This window comes from Balaenoptera borealis (genome assembly GCF_965194805.1).
Source record: "Balaenoptera borealis genome assembly, chromosome: 13".
NCBI lineage: Eukaryota > Metazoa > Chordata > Mammalia > Artiodactyla > Balaenopteridae > Balaenoptera > Balaenoptera borealis.
The window spans coordinates 15,629,984-15,647,277 of record NC_138870.1 but is presented as its reverse complement, the minus strand read 5'-3'; the positions used below and the strand labels follow the sequence as shown (position 1 = coordinate 15,647,277).

Here is a 17,294-nt window from a genome sequence, read left to right as displayed (position 1 = left end):
TGTGTGAATTAAAACTTTCATCTTGTCCTCATGAGGAAGAGTAAAAAACTACCACCAGCATCATCCCTACAACTTCCAGTAATAATAATGATTCTCATTCAAGATGCACTATCATCTGGCCCCTTTATTAACGTTATTTCTAATATTCACAAGAACCCTTCAAATTCTGTTTTCTTTTTCGGTTTTAGAGATGAGGAAAACTGAAACTTAGAGAAATGAATTAATTTTCCAAAGGATATTCATCTAGAAAGTTGTAGATCTTGAATTCAAATGATCTTTGTGTGACCCTGTGCTCTTTGTGTTTTATTATCAGCTCTAGGTATCTGTAATATCTCCAAAATGCAATAATCTAAGAGAAACGAATGCCTTGTTGAAAGTTAATTCTCACTACCTTGGTATCCTGGCTTAACTTCAAGTGTTGGAAAATCTTTTGGTGGTATAACTCTATTGCTCCTTAGTTATCACTATCACTGTTCATGTAATGCAAATAAGGTATTTGAATTTCTATATTCATTATTACATCTAATCGCAAAACCCCACAATTCTAATTATAATAAGACATAGGAAGTCCAACATTAAGAAATTACTGATTTTTATCAGTCACCTATTTGAAAAAATAAGCATGGCGATTTATATATATTAGTATAATTGTCTACTTTCTAAATCTATCTTTTTGAAATTTCAAGGCTGGCACATTCAAGGTAATATAATCTCTGCTGTTCCTATCCATCCAGATAAGGAATGAATGCAATCACTCTCTCATGAAGTTTCATATGTACTGGAGTGTGTATAGAGGCCTGGATTCAAATCTCTGTTTTGCCACTTATTAATCCTCTGTACACAGGCACTCTAAGCATCAGATTTTAATACTAAAATGAACTTTAAAATATCAATTTCAAGGTATTGCTGTGAGAATGAATTGAAATAAAATAAAAATTAAGTGAAATGAAGTAATACGTAAATGAAACTATTATTGCAATACACTATCAAGTATTAGTTATTATTATTATCAGCAGCATCATATCTTTTGGCTTTATCACGTGCTAAACTTATAACAAGATTGAATGATTTGTTGTAACCAGATGTCCTAATCTTTTTCTTGGGCAATAATCACATGTAATCTACATCATATTTCTGAGATTTAAAAAAACAATCACATAATACTCATTTTTTAAACTGAAAAACCAGGAAATCATCACAGAATGGGAGATCATAGAAGCAGAGTGCCTTGAAGATTCAGCAAAAAATACCACATGAACTGATCTCTTCTTTCCTGCATATGTGCTTGTCCATGCAAGCATGGGTGCTTACATCTGCATACTCTGGTGTGCATGAGATCCATTAATAGACTATACAAACGCTTGCCTGTGAATATTATTATATAAGCATATTCATCTAGGTAGGATTGTAGAGTTGATTTCAGTCTCACTTGAAGGTTATATTGTAGTTACACTTCAAAGGTATAAGAAATTTCCTTTTAATTTAATTAAATCCTTTTGGTATAATAGAATTAAGTTTCCATTACCCGCAAATGATTGAAATGTACATGTACCCACACACACTCACACACCACATATATGCTAGTTAGTCAAAAGTCTTTCACTCTCCTTAATTAATTATTGAACTTAGGTTTAAAATAATTACTGTGTAATAAATGAGTGTATTTACCTCTGCTTTTCTCTGAAGAATAAGATTTAGTTCATTTACAGCATCTGTAATTTGTTTGGTCTCCACACATCCCAGAACAATGCATATATTTTTAACATCTTCAATAATATTATCCACATTTTGCTGTAGATGAAAAGATTGACATCTTACAATTTATTGCAATCAAGGGGACACTAATTTATCTTTAAACTACCTCTCTTTCCAGGAAGAGGAAATGGAATACAATGTGGTTGTTTCCATGTAAAGTGTTCTCAAGACTGGTTATCCTGTGGCCTAAGCCATAATTTGCATTAAGTAAATGCTGGAAAGTAGGACTATTAGTATTTTATATATATCAACTCTAATTTAACATTATCTGATATAAAATGGGAAGGAGGGGGAGAGAGAAAGATAGAGAGAGAGAGATTGAAAGTCTGTGGCTCCCGCAAAATACTTTGAAAGCAAGACAACTGATGGCAGACCTATGTAGAGTTTCAGAAAGCATCTGTGTTTATAAGCAGTGTACAGGAGGGCAAAATTATTAAAAATCCGATTTCAGAACAAATTTGGGACAATGAAGTTTGGTGCTGGGGTGTTTGGTAATCATTTGATTGTATTGTCTTTTAAGCAACTGATGTTTCAAAAAAATCACTGATGACAAGTACGGTCTACAGTAATGACCAGCTATTCTTAAAATCAAAATTGCTGGCTTTGCTTAAGATAGTTATACACAGATTTTGTGGTCACAGTTCTAAGAGCTTTTCATTGTTTTATTTTTTATTTCTCAGCTTTCACATGTTCTTAAATTAGCTTTCATTAAAAAAAAATGCCCTATTTTGTCCTTATTCTTTTTTTGTGTTTTACCAGTAACTATGTTGAGAAGTATCCTTTCTTCTTTAATCCGTGCTAATCACCTTTCACTCTATAATATTTTAATGTATTTTATATGTATCATTAATAATGTTGGCTTTTCAAAACACATCAGCTCTATCAATTCCAGAATCACAGTCATTCCAATGGAGGATTTCAAAATGGAGTTTATTTCAAAAGAGGTGGAAAAATATTTTTCCTTTTTTTTTACACAAAGATATGAATTCATAACATAAAAAGAATTTAACTCTACTTATTCTATATCATTTTCTTAGCAAAACATTATCAATATAAAGACAGAAAACAGGTATTATATTTAAGGAACATCATTTTGTGTCTTTTGTGGAAAAACAAAACTTTTTAATATGTTGTCAGTACCTTTTATAAGATTTTATAAACACTGAAAACTGATGACAAAACCTACAAAGAATGGCTAACTAATACTTTGAAAGACACAATCAGGACTCCGGAATTGTCAACAGACTTGATTAATGAGCTAAAAGGAAAAAAAAAAAATGAACTTAATTGGGTTTCATTTTAAATCTTTCACAGATTAAGAAAATACAACTACTCAGTTATAACATGGGAAGAAAAATTTATGAGTAATTCATGTGGAAAAAGCTCAGTTGTTTTATTTATGTGTGAATTCAATGAGTCAACATTGTGATGTGGCTGCCAGAAGAGCTACTTTATTATTAAATTAAATTAGAAGATGTGTACTCTCCATAACCAGAAAGTTAGAGCTCAGCACATGTATATAATCTGAACTGGAGTTTAGTGTTGAGTACCACATTTGAGACTGACTATTAACAAATAGGGCTTTCCCCAAAGAGAGCAACCCAATTATTAATATAATGTTAATATACTCATTCACAACAGCATAGGAAACTCTGTTTCCAGCTCTGCAATAAGGTTATGTGTGATAAAATCCGGATTCTGCCCCATTTCTACCTAGGACCGTTATCAAATTATTTAACTTCCATGGGCCTGAATTCCCTCTTCTGTAAAATTGGAACAATAATAATTGATTTTTGGTTAGTTGTAAAATTAAGTAAGGTAAAATAGAAAAGGTGCCTAGCAGAGAATGAGGGCTAAATTTTAGTTAATTCATTTTTAATTAATTCCTTTTTATCCATTCACACAGACTTTTCAGTTTATAAGAGAAATCAGACACTGTACGTGCCCAGATAACAAATAAGATGAAAATTAAAAAATCATTAAAACTATGAGAGAGGTATGTATTAGGTGCTAAGTTTAGTGTTCATTCGTACATTCTTAGTAGATATGTGATATATGTGAATTCGTAGGAATCCGTAAAATATTACTAAAGTGCAAATGCTGGGTTGACTTGGGTCACTCAGCTAATTTGCTCCATCTCTTACTGCAGTCTTGCAGTGCTTCTTATTTGATCTCTTTATCTCATTTGATCTACATAAAAATTCTGAAAGATAAATAATTACTTCATTTTTGAGTCGCTGAGTTTGCTAGAATATGTTAAGTGAAATTTTGCAGTTGTAGAATTAACTTGGTGATTAATTGGATTGAGCACCAACAGGAAGACTGGATTTAAGATGATTCCAAAACTTCATACTCGGAAAACCAAAAGACAGAGTGCCATTAATTATGGCTGGAAACACAGGCAAAATGGGAAGAGTTTTGGTGGAATTGTGATGCGTGTATTTTTTGATACACAGAGCTTGAGTTGCCAATGGGACAACCAAGTAGACTCAGCCTTCATCCGAAATGCAGTGGGGTTGTAGCTCTAGCAATTGTTGGACTGAGAAAACATAGTCACCTTAAACACACACACACACACACACACACACACACACACACAGTGTGTGCTCACATAAACATTAGCTGAACCATAGAAAAAAATGTAAATCCAAACTTTAGCCCAAAACAAAGATAGGATAAGTCTATGGCTGACAGAAATTTAAGGAGGGAGCTTAAAGCCTGAGCAGTATCTTCAACATTGATATGTCAGTGGCCTGAAGAAAATGTTGGCGGGCTTAGAGATTGGTGTTTACTGCTTACAGTGGGACAAGTGCTGAAATTTTAGACCTAAACCAATTGGTTGAGGTAGGGAAGGGGCAGACCTGGAGCTGAGATCCCTGAATAAAGCCCTGACACTGGATAGACTGTCACCTGCAGAAGGTGGGAGAAGAAAAACAATGCCTACTGATCAAGAGAACTTTTGAGGAATCCTCTCTCTACCCTGGGGCTTTGAATGAGGAAAGTGATTACCTGATAAATCGTGTTATGTGTAATTGTGAAGTATTAATTTACACTACCCTTAGCAGGAAGTTATGCTAGAAATAGTGCCAGAGTGTTGTTACTATTTTGGACTCAGGCAAAAGCAAATGCAGAACTTTTCTGACCCCAAACCATTAGGTTTCCCCCCCAAATATACATACATGTGTGCACACACCCACCCACACATACACATACATGATGTTTGGTGGGGAATAATCAGCCTAAAATTTACAAATCCTATGATGGCTGATCCATCATATGAGATATTCTACAGACACAAAACACAGGATTAGTCCCTGATTTCAAGAGATATCAAAGCTAGATTTGGGCATTATTTTCTTAGAGGTGATACCTGGCCAAGAAATTGGATTTGATTGTCCAGAAGGAGAATATAGATAGAGGAAAGAAAAATGGAATCCTGGGTATATAACATTTCAGAACATTTAATATTTAGATGATGGGGGAGGAAGTATGGGTCACAGTTGGAGCATACAGAGTACTGAGGCATAAGCCATAAAACTACAGTTTAATGGGCATAAAAGAAAGATAGTTGATGGTACTAGGAAATTTCAGTTTGAAAAAAAGGAAGAAAAAGGAAACAATCACTTTCAAGTATGTGATGATCTTTCAACTGAAAAGGGGATTAGATTTACTGTAAGTAGCTCTGGAATGATAAATTAGAACAAATGGTTGCAAATTTAGAGACATTCATTTTGGCTCAATAATTTTTGTAAAAATTATATTTTCCAAAAATTGAGTAGGCTGCCGTGTGAGTAGAGAGTTCTTCCACGTTATAAGTATGCAAGCAATCAGGAATGTTTAGAGGAAATTTTTGCATTAAATAGGAGTTTGGACTAGACTACCTCTAAATTCTTTCTAACTCTATGGGTTAACGAAAACTAACAATAATGCTGTGATGTTATTTTATGTGCTATATTCCAAACTTATCTTAGAAATATTTGACGTGTCATAGAGTCTGAAGGAGCAGCATTCTAATACTTCAGATATTAAGCATATTTTTAAAATATTTTGAACATTGGTGAAGATTGATAACAAACTTTTCTTATCTGCATCTTTCTGGAAAACAAAACAAAACAAAAGAGCAAAAGGTTCCCCTGCTACCCCATTCCCTTCATTTAGGTGTGATGGAGACCAAAGTAATATGTGTTGAAAACAGCCATGTAACAGCTTGCCATTTTCCAAGTTTTATATAAATCTTAATGAATTTCTATTTCTGTTTACATACTGAAAATTATCAAATTCAGTTAATGAATTTAGAGACAAATTGAGAATTTAGAATTATTTTTATTCCAGGTTCAATAGTGCTATCACAAACTGCTCCTTAAAGATTAAGAATAGTCTTTGGATTTTCATTTCAGCTTAAAATGTAGAACTTTGGAGCCACTGTAACAATGAAAAAAGGCAGATAATATACAAAAATCATAATTTTTGCTGACCCCACTAGAGATCTGAGGTCAAAAGGTGACCAAGTATACTGAATTCCAAAGAGTGGTAAGGGGAGATGTAGCACACATTTGACCTTTGGTAGAGCACAGGAAAACTAGGCGGCCACTATATACGAGGGTAAGAATAAATCTGCCAAAATTTTAAAAATTCTTAAAGGCTAGAGTAAGCAGGTCAGTTTGGAATATCGGGGTGTCCAAGACACAAGGTTAGTTACCAATCATTTGTAAGCTCTTTTCTGGACACCTACCAGTTGTTCGGGGGAAATAAGACAGAGCAGGAAGCTGAAGGTCCATTCAGCGGTGCAGTATGTAGGAGGTGATCAGCTTTCTGGGAGAGAGGTATGAAAGATCTCATTCTGTAGATCTTTCTCTCATAAGAAGCAAAAGCTCTAAGTTGCTGGTTTATGATACTAGAAAAAATGATGATACTAGAAGAGATAGAAATCCTCTGTGACCCTGACCCCAGGCAAAAATCTCTTGCTTTTTGAGCAGGGGAGAAAAAGCAAAACCTTTTCTGGGGGAGAGGTAGGACATGGGATAAGATCCTTTGCTGATGAGAGAATGGTAGAAGCAAAAACCTTTTGCTCCTGGGGTAGGAGCAGGAGACCTCTCTTGAGTCCAGGATCCTACATGGATACCAGTCAGCAGTCAGAAACCACGGAGGAGGGACAGAAAACTCTCTCCTGTACAAGACTAAGTGCAGATATAAGGTACAGTTTGGCTGCCAGAAAGTTCCAATCTTGAGGCTCAAAAACAGTCTGCCTAAGGCTGTGGTTGATCATTACCACAGAACTCCCTTTACCCTACTACAAAAATGAGTCTATTTTGAATAATAAACAAGAGCAAAGCACTGCTAGGGGAGAGACAAAAAAGTATTGCGAGAGATCATCTCTGCAGCATAGGCAATCGGGGACTGTTGAAAGCTGAGAGTGAAGCAGGAACAGAGAAAAAGACGCTAGTACTGCAGGCCCCCTATATAAGTACAGGTAATAGTAACTAATCACTGGAGGAGTTTGAAGCTTGATGTGCCCTGACGATAATGATAGCAACAACAAAACTCAAAGCTCAAATCTTGACTAGATTTATCAACTCTACATAATAAAAGCATAACAGAATATATAACCCAGACATTAGAACAATCAGACAAGGACTTTTAGTAACTATGGTTAGCATGTTACAGGATCTAGTGGAAAATGTGGATGACATGCATGAACATGTGGGGAATTTCAGCAGAGATATGGAAACTATATACAAGAGTCAAATGGAAATCATAGAAGTATAAAAGTATATTTGGTATTAGAGATGGGGAACTCTTTCAATGAACTCATCAGCAGATTGAACACAGCTAAGGAAAGTATCAGTGAAATTGAAGATAGGTCAAGAGAAATGATCCTAACCAAAACCAAAGGGGAAAAAGAGTGGGAATAAAAACCAGAACATACCATCTAATACCTGTTATAGTCATACATGCATTTGGAGTTCTGGAAAGATAAGAATGGGGCAGAGAGATATTTAAAGAGATGATGGCCAACATATCAGAATTTGTGGGATGCCACTAAAATTTAGAGGCAAATTTATGGCTTTAAAATTTGAATAATTCTATGTCAAAGAAATTGAAATTATAATAAAATCCTTCTTATAAGGAAAACTTCAAACAGATGGTTTCATTGGTGATTTTTAGCAAACATTTAAGGGAGAAATAAAACCAAATCTACTCAAATTATTTCAGAATACAGAGTCAGAGTCAGAGGGTATATTTCTCAATTTATTTTATAAAGCCAGCATTACTCCAATGTTAAAATCAAGCCACAACATTATAAGAAAAATATAGACTGATGTCTCTCATAAATACAGATGCAAATATCCTTAACAAAATATTAGGTAATTGAAGCCAGAAATATGTAGAAAGGGTTCTAAATTGTTACAAAGTGTGGTTTATCCCAGTAATGCAAGGATATTTTTAAAATTTGAGAAGAATACATGAAAAAAATCATATGCCCATCTGTATAGATACAGAAATAGCATTTGATAAAATTCATCACCCAGTTATGGTATAAATTCTTAGCGAATTAGGAATAGAAGGAAACTTCTTCAGCCTAGCAAGGAGCAACTAATTTCATGCCATAACCATGTAACTTCCAAATAACATCATACTCAGTGGTGAAAGACTAACTTTCTCTCTAAGTTTAACAAGAAGGCAAGGATTCTGCTCTTACCACTTGTCACTTCTAGTAAAATTCTACTGGAGATCAGGTAAAAGAAATACATATTGAGAGAAAGTAAATCTTTAGTTCCATGATGTCTAGGATGGCAGGGTTTTTACTGCAGGTAAGTACTGGGGCACTTTTTTTGTAACGGAAATGTTTTATATCTTGTTTTCCATGGTTTTATAGGTATATACGTTTTCAAAACTAGTCAAAGTATACAGTTTACATGAGTGTATTTTATTTTATATATATAAATTAAACTTCAAGAAAGTTGATTTAATAAATATGACATCATAATGAAAGTAAGATAGAAAGTAAACAGTTTGATGTTATGTTTAAAAAGAGTGAAGAATTATGAAGGCATTAGTAGTCAGCAAGATAAAAATTAAAACTGAAATAATATCTCATTACATATACCTCATGTAGGCAAAATTTTTAAAAGTTGGACTATACCACACATTGGTGAGAAAATAAAGCAATGGGAACTCATATATTGTGAAATGTGTGTGACCAAACGAAGTGTTTGGTATTACCTTGTAAGTCTATGGCCCTAGTTATGTACCCTAGAAAACCCCTTAGATTAGCTTGAATGTACATCAACAGTAGAATAGATAAGCTGAAGTTTACTAATCTAATTGAGTAATGTACAGCAATGAAAATAATTCAAAAGCATATATAGAATAATATGGATAGATCACAAAAACGATATTGAGTGAAAAATACGGGGCACAAGAAGTACATATAGTTTGATTCCATTTAGGTTCATTAAAAAGGAAACCTAAACCTTAAACAGGCATACCTCATTTTATTATGTTTCACTTTATTGCACTTTGCAGATATTGCATTTTCTTACAAATTAAAAGTTTGTGGCAACCCTGCATTGAGCAAGTCTATCGGTGCCATTTTTCCAACAGCATTTGCTCACTTCATGTGTCTGTGTCACATTTTGGTAATTCTTGCAATATTTCATTGTTGTATTTGTTATGGTGATCTGTGATCAGTAATCTTTGATGTTACTATTGTAATTGTTTTGGGGCACCATGAACCTCACCCATATAAGATGGCAAACTTAATCTATAAATATTGTTTTGCCTGCTCTGCTTACTGGCTGTTCCCCCATCTCTCTCCCTCTCCTTGGGCCACCCTCTTCCCTGAGACACAAAAATTTGAAATTAGGCCAATTAATAATCCTATAATAGCCTCTAAGTGTTCACGTGAAAGGGAGAGTTGCATATCTCCCACTTTAAATCAAAAGCTAGAAATGATTACGCTTAGTGAGGATATCATTTGACATTAAGCATGTCGAAAGCAGAGACGCACTAGAAGCTAGGTCTCTTGCACCAAACAGTTAGCCAAGTTGTAAATGCAAAGGAAAAGTTCTTGAAGGAAATTAAAAGTGCTACTCCAGTGAACATAGGTATGATAAGAAATCGAAACAGCCTTATTGCTGATACGGAGAAAGTTGCAGTGGTCTGGATAGAAGATCAAACCAGCCACAGCATTCCCTTAAGCCAAAACTTAATCCAGAACAAGGCCCTAACTCTTCAATTCTAAGAAGCCTAAGAGAGGTGAGGAAGTTTCAGAAAAAAAGTTTGAAGCTAGCAGAGCTTGGTTCATGAAGTTTAAGGAAAGAAGTTGTCTCTATAACATAGAGGTACAAGATGAAGCAGCATTGCTGATGTAGAAGCTGCAGCAGGGTATCCAGAAGATCTAGTTAAGGTAATTAATGAAGGTAGCTACACTAAACAACAGATTTTCAATGTATGTAGACGAAACAGCCTTCTCTTGGAAGAAGAAGCCACATAGGACTTTCATGGCTAAAGAGGAGAAGTCAATGCCTGGTTTCAAAGCTTCAGAGGACAGGCTGACCCTCTTGTTTGGGGCTAATGCAGTTGGTGACTTTAAGTTGAACCCAATGCTCATTTACCATGCTGAAAATCCTAGGGCCCTTAGGAATTATGCAAAATTTGCTCTGCCTGTGCTCTATAAATGGCACAAAAAAGCTTGGATGACAGTATACCTATTTACAACATGGTTTACTGAATATTTTAAGCCCACCATTGAGACCTACTGCTCAGAAAAAGAGATTCCTTTCAAAATATTGATATTATGCATATGGTCACCCAAGAGCTCTGATGAAGATGTACAGTGAGATTAATGTTGTTTACATATCTGCTTGTACAACATCCATTCTGCAGCCCATGGATCAAGGAGTAATTTTGACTTTTAAGTCTTATTATTTAAGAAATGCATTCTGTAAGCTATAGTTGCCATAGATAGTGATTCCTTTGATGGATCTGGGCAAGGTCAATTGAAAACATTCCGGAAAGGATTCACCATTCTAGATGCCCTTAGGAACATTTGTGACTCAAAAGAAAAGGTCAAAATATCTACATTCATAGGATTCCAACATTCATAGGAGTTGGAATCAAAAAGTTGATTCCAACCCTCATGGATGACTTTGAGGAGTTTAAGACTTCATTGGAAGAAGTAACTGCAGATGTGATAGAAATAGCAAGAGCACTAGAATTAGAAGTGGAGCCTGAAGGTGGGATTAAATTGCTGTAATCTCATGATAAAACCTGAACAGATGAGGAGTTGCTTCTTATGGATGAGCCAAGAAAGTAGTTTCTTGAGATGGAATCTACTCCGATGAAGATGTTGTGCAGATTGTTGAACTGACAATGAAGGATTTAGAATATTAAATAAACTTCGTTGATAAAGCAGTGGTAGGGGTTGAGAGGAATTGACTCCAATTTTGAAAGAAGTTCTACTGTGGGTAAACTGCTGTCAAGCAGCGTTGCATGCCTCAGAGAAATTGTTCATGAAAGGAAGAGTCAATTAATGTGGCAAACTTCATTGTTATCTTAAGAAACTGCTGCTGCCACTCCAACCTTCTGCAACCACGACCCTGATCAGTCAGCAGCCATCAACATCAAGGCAGGATCCTCCATCAGCAAAAACGATTACAACTCACTGCAGGCTCAGATGATGGTTGACATTTTTTTAGCAATAAATTATTTTTTAACTAAGGTATATACATTGTGTTTTTTTTGACATAATGCTATTACGCACTTAATAGACTACAGTATAGTGTAAACATAACTTTTATATGCACTGGGAAACGAAAAAAAATTCATGTGACTCACTTTATTGCCATATTTACTTTATTGTGGTGGCATGGAACTGAATCTGAAATATCTTTGAGGTGCCTGTATTGATAATGGATGCATACTTTGGTTCTGAAATGGCAAAGAAAAGCTACAACATGGCTTTTCACCAAAGGATATCTCTTCTGTAGAAGAAAAGAGATATGAAGTGGTGTAAAAGCAGATCCTATGATATTGGCAATATTTTGTACCAAACTTATTGTGTAATAAGATTGTCTGCTTAGTTCTTCTTCTTTAATGGGTGTGTGTGTATGTGTGTGTGTGTGTTTGTTCTTCGTATATTATATAATTCACTGCACAAATCTTAAATCATCAGATCATGTCATTCTTTTGACAAAAACCTTTAATTCTGTATCTCACTAGGAATGCAGATGATGTTGCTTAGTGATTATCTTCCTTATTGAAGATCTTTCAGTTTTCTTCTTCTTCGTGTCTGGCAGTGTTCTATACATAGGTTTGACTTTTAGTAGTTTCAGTATGCCCTTTATTTCTGCTAAGGTAGGTTCCAGTTCTGCAAAGGTGTTTTATTTCCTTTGTAACCTGACTTTATCTCCTTCATGTTTTTGACTTCTCCTTTTGTGACCTTTCAGCTGGTCCTTGTTACCAATTCATTTCACCCTATTTTCTTCTTATGATTTTTTTACTCCTTTCCCACCTCTTATACTCTGTTGTGAATGCAAATCAGTTTTGTGACATTTTTCTTCTAGATCCTATACAATCCTCTACTTTAGTAATAGTGTTAAAAATAAGAACTCTAATAGCAATAAAATAACACTTGTACTTATCTTTTCTTGAACATTTTTTATCTTCCAGCCACTATATAATATTAAGCACATTACATCTACTGTTCAGTTAATTTTAAAAAACATCACATTATTTTATTATCTTCACTCTAGTGATGAATAATATAAACTCAAGGATGGCTGAATAAAAGCTTCCCTAGTGGCAGAGGGTTTGCAAATACGTTTACCTGACTTTGGAATCTCTGCTCCTAAATTCTGTCTTTACTGCCACTCTGATTAAATTATGTTTGATATCGAAACTTCTGAAAATCCAACAGTTGATCTGCTTGTTACTAACAAAGCTTCAGTTCTAAAAAAGTAAATATATATTATCAGATCCCTATGTGCCCCCTTTCTTTCTCCTTATAAATGGAACTTTTGGTCTCTCTCTAGAGGCTAAATATTGTTGGATTTGGGTCTTAAGGAGAGGAAAGTGTGAGTTAAGAATTATTCTGCCTTCCTCATTGAATTACTTATACCTGAATAATAGAGATGCCGTATTTTTCTGATTATCTAGTTGGTACATCCTCTGAGCCATGGGCTTGATGGTAAAGGGTTTGGAGGCTTTTAGCTCATTTCACACCAGGCAGATGTTTCATGAAGCCAAACTACATTCTGAAGCATGAATAGATTTTTCTCAGTCCAGATCCATCTGGTTTACAATTAGTGCATCACTTGCTAGATCCTAGTGTAGGTTTGTCATCAGTGATAGGCATTGCTTACTGTCTCTAAAGGTCCTACTTGGCATTTAAATAAAATTTTGGAGACAATGCACTAGAGGCTACTAGGAAAAAGCAACTTTGAATCAGAAGCTGATTCTTCCATCTAGATTGAAATCTGGTTTTACATTGCTTTGTCCTGTACATACACTGCTCTATGTGCATTATGTGAACATGCTGTCTTTCCAACTAGATCATCAGCAATTTCAGAGCATGGTTCTGACTTTGATTTCTGTTGATTCCAGTGAATAAATAGTTCAGTAATTTGTACTAAGTAAGCATTAAGTAATACCTTAGGGGAAAATTCTTTCTCTTTCTTCTATTCTTAATTTCTCCTAAATGTTAGAGATGAATTCAGAATATAGCATGAATACAGAAAACATTCCTTAATTATGAGTAGAATAGAAGAGAGGAAAAAAAATGCCCAAAGAAAAAGCTCTATGTACATTACTTACAAAGTCAGCCATTTAACAAACATAATAGTTAGGATGCCCAATCTGAAATGTCAAGTCTGAAATATGTTAATAGCCATTGCTGAGGAAATAAAATATTTGGAAATTTAAGTTATCCATATTATTCAATAATATTCATGGCATATTTATTCAGCCTGCTTGTTATTTTTTTTTCAAATCATGTAATAATCCAAGTTTGAGAAATATAAAAATTATTCTTCAAATTGGTACTGTTTTCAAGGCTGATGAAATGCTACTTAATGCACTTGTCAAACAAATAGAAAGTGCAAAATTGTGAATTGGTAATATCACAGTCTGTCCTCATTTCTTAGATATTTAGCTATTGATGCTTAGTAGGAAGAATGTCATTTAAAAAGTTCATTGTTTTGGGGGGAGTTCATGTGGAAAGTTGCAGACACTGTGGCCTATTTATAAAATAATTCAGATGTGGGTGATAATAACTATTTGCCAGTGATAATATAAAGACAGTATTTCTTTGATGTTTTGCCAACTTTTCAGTCATTTTGGAACAATTGGTTTCTTTCAAAAATGGTTTCTTTCAAAGTGAAGACATTGAAGGCTTCGTATGTAAGTGGTATGATCAAACTTCTATATTTGGAAATTAAGAACTGTTACAGATTCTCAAAAATTTGTGCATGTGTTTGTGTGTTTGTAAAAAGATATCTATGATACATGAGCAGTACTGAGACATTTCGATAATTAAAATTCATCCATAAGTAAGTTATGATAACCTCAAAAGTATATCTGTGTCTAGTCAAGAGACATAAATGATCTAGGAATGAAGTCTTAATGTGCCCTGGGTACCTGGTAAATTTCAAATTCTATGCTAGAAAGAATGACTATGACAAAGAAGTAGTAATTATGACACTTTTATGAGACTTAATTTAATTGTGAACTCTTTTCACATTCCACATTTTAAACTTCCAGATTCAGGCCAGGCTCAAGAAAGAAAAATGGAATTAGAGTGAGAGGATTACAATTTGGGAAGGACTATGAGCTGTGTATTTGTCACCACCATATCTTTACATATTTATGTGGAATTCACGTATGAGATTGGTATCTACATCAAGAAATATAACTTATTATTTTCAGAACCCTTTACTGTTTTTTAATATTAGGAGTAGTTACTTAAGATCTATATCCTTTTATATATATCGAGTCATTTTTTTTAATGGAAAAAGGAGTCTTGTTTTCAATACTTTCTCTTACCTCGTTTTCTGTAATCATACAATGTTTTATCTGTGGAAGACTGATCCTTCCCTGGAAGAACAAGCTATAAGAAATGATCTGCTTAATGGTGACTACAACTTGGATGCCCAATAGGTGGCCAAATCTCAGTAGTCTTGGACTGAATCCATTATGTTCCCTGCCAAGCTAGCTTCTCCTGTCTTCACTGTTTTAGTTAATTGACGTCTCCATGCAGTCAGTCAGCAGCCAGGAATCTGGAGGTATTCTAAACACTGTGTTTTTTCATTGCTCACAGTTTTTCAGCAAGTCATGTAAATTACAGATTTTCACCTGTTATGAATCTGCCTCCTCCTGTCCTTCCCTATAGTAGAGCTTTTGTCCATGCCCTCCTCATTTCTTTGGGTTAATGAAATGTCCTATAATCACCCATCTGTCATTCTACCGCCCTGCATAACGGCTCTATGTCATCAGCTGATAAATTAGAAAATCATTAAATTGTCCATAAAATGTCCTTAAGACCCTATGTAACTTGGTTCCTGCTTGTCCCTTTCATCTGGTCTTTTTTCCAGGCTCTCACCTTGAATCCTAATTGTAGCCATTGCAAAGTACATACAGTTTCCTAATCACACCAGGCTCTTTGCTACCTGCTCTGTTCATGTTGTTGTATGCTTATAGTTACCCTACTTTGCACTTTCCTTACCGCGCTCCTTCTCTGGCTGGCTTACTTATTTTTCAACACTCAGATCAAATAAGTAAAATTGATAACCCTCTTTTGTGTGTCCTGTATACACATAGGTCTTTCATAGTGCCTATGACACTTTATTACACACATCTGTTTACTTTTCTGTTTTGCCATGATAGAATGAAAGTCACTCAAGTGTAGACCCCCTGCTTTATTCATCTTTGTAGCTTCAGAAACTTGCAAAGCTTTAGAAAAAAGAGTAGAAAATTAATAAAATCTTATTGAATTAATTAAAGAAGTAACAAAAGTTAATACCTGGGTTTTCAATAGGTATTTCAGGTGGGAGTCATATTTTTTGATTACTGTTGAGAGACATTGTCTGGAAAGAAAAAAAGAACTTTGGTTAAAGTTGGGTAGGAAAACTTATATTAACTTTAGCACATTTATCACAAGTTCTGCTTTGTCCATGTTTCTATAGCAAACATGGTTTAAAAAGGATTACTGTTGACGTACTTTTAATGTCATTTCAGATGGATGCCTTATAAACTTGGTATAACTTGATAGACTACAAACGTATTTGAAAACTTTAGAACTCCAGAGAAATCCATGACAACTTAACCAAACCTCTGAAAGACTGTTCATTATATCAAACTACTCTCAATTTAAAATATAAGTTGCAAAGGGATTCATAAGCAGATAATGACAAATAAATTGAGAAATATTAAATATGCAAAACTTTTCAGAGAATTGGTTTTAGAATTAATGACATATACTTATCATAAATGGTGTTGTCTTTGACACCAAACCTCTGTGTTTTCTGGTATTTTTGCTTTTTTCTCTAAGCTTCTCTTAATGCTTCAGCTTTATCTATACTTAGGTGGAATAGACGTGAGTTGAGCAGAGATTCTTTTGGCTTCACTGTTTAAAATTATTTTCCCAAATGTTATTAACTTTCCCTTCCTGTTTGTCCTGAAAACTCCTGAATTGAATTGAATAATCAGTCATACAACACAAAACACAGGGTTAAAAACACACCAATATATTTTACAGGAGCTGCCTTCTCAGTCTTTATTAAGTTGCCACTTTAGTTAGACAAAATGCATAGAATATGTAAAAGTCCATGGAGGTGTAGGAAAGGAACTGTGAAAGATTTTGGCTATTGGAGGATTTTTATATAAAACCTGATCCTAAAATTTAAAAAGAAAAAACCCTCAAGAATTCACCTGCTTCAGCACCTTTCTATTAGGTATTATATCTATTTTATAGAAAACTCCTAGGAACCAATGAAGGTATGTGATTTGCCCAACTTCTAAGAGGAAGTTGAGTCAGAGAAGAGGGACACTGAAATCAAAGCTTGTGCCCTCTAATGCTTGGTCTCGTCACATCATAAAGTGGTCTGAGGAAGGCAGGCAGAGTAGCATTGTATTTCAGAAAGCAAAGTCCTGGGGGTTACCAAGGTGGCGCAATAAGAAATCCCAGCCTCTCTCTCCTCACAAAGATCAACGGATAGCTATCCACGGACAAAAACAGCTCTGGGGAGAGCTCAGGAAACCACCCAAGAAACTTCAACAACACAGTGGGAAGCAAAAACCCCTGAGAATAATTCCATAAAGAGGGAAGAGAGAATAGCTTCATTTTGCCTGCATCATCCCATCCTCCAGGCCAGCACTGCTCAGTGCCAAGAGGGAAATCCCCTGCTAGAACGAGTTCCCCTCTCTTGGAAAAGAGGAGTGGGGTGAGCGAGCAGCTTCCCCAGCCTTTTGGGACACTGCATGAAGGACCTGCATTGCTTTCATCTCACCCAGAGACCAGCAAAGCTGAGACGGATAAAGGT

General features: G+C 35.0%; 1 protein-coding gene across 2 annotated transcripts in view; it reads right to left on the bottom strand.

Annotated features, from left to right (window-relative positions):
- Positions 1-17,294, bottom strand: part of PIK3C2G (phosphatidylinositol-4-phosphate 3-kinase catalytic subunit type 2 gamma) — a 406,235-nt gene that overhangs the window by 296,528 nt on the left and 92,413 nt on the right. For both annotated transcript variants that reach the window (XM_082351876.1, XM_082351875.1), the window contains exons 8-9: positions 15,776-15,839; positions 1,669-1,791 (exon numbers count right to left, since the gene is read on the bottom strand). In XM_082351876.1, coding sequence (XP_082208002.1) covers positions 1,669-1,791; positions 15,776-15,839 — 187 coding nt within the window. The remainder of the gene's footprint in view (positions 1-1,668; positions 1,792-15,775; positions 15,840-17,294) is intronic.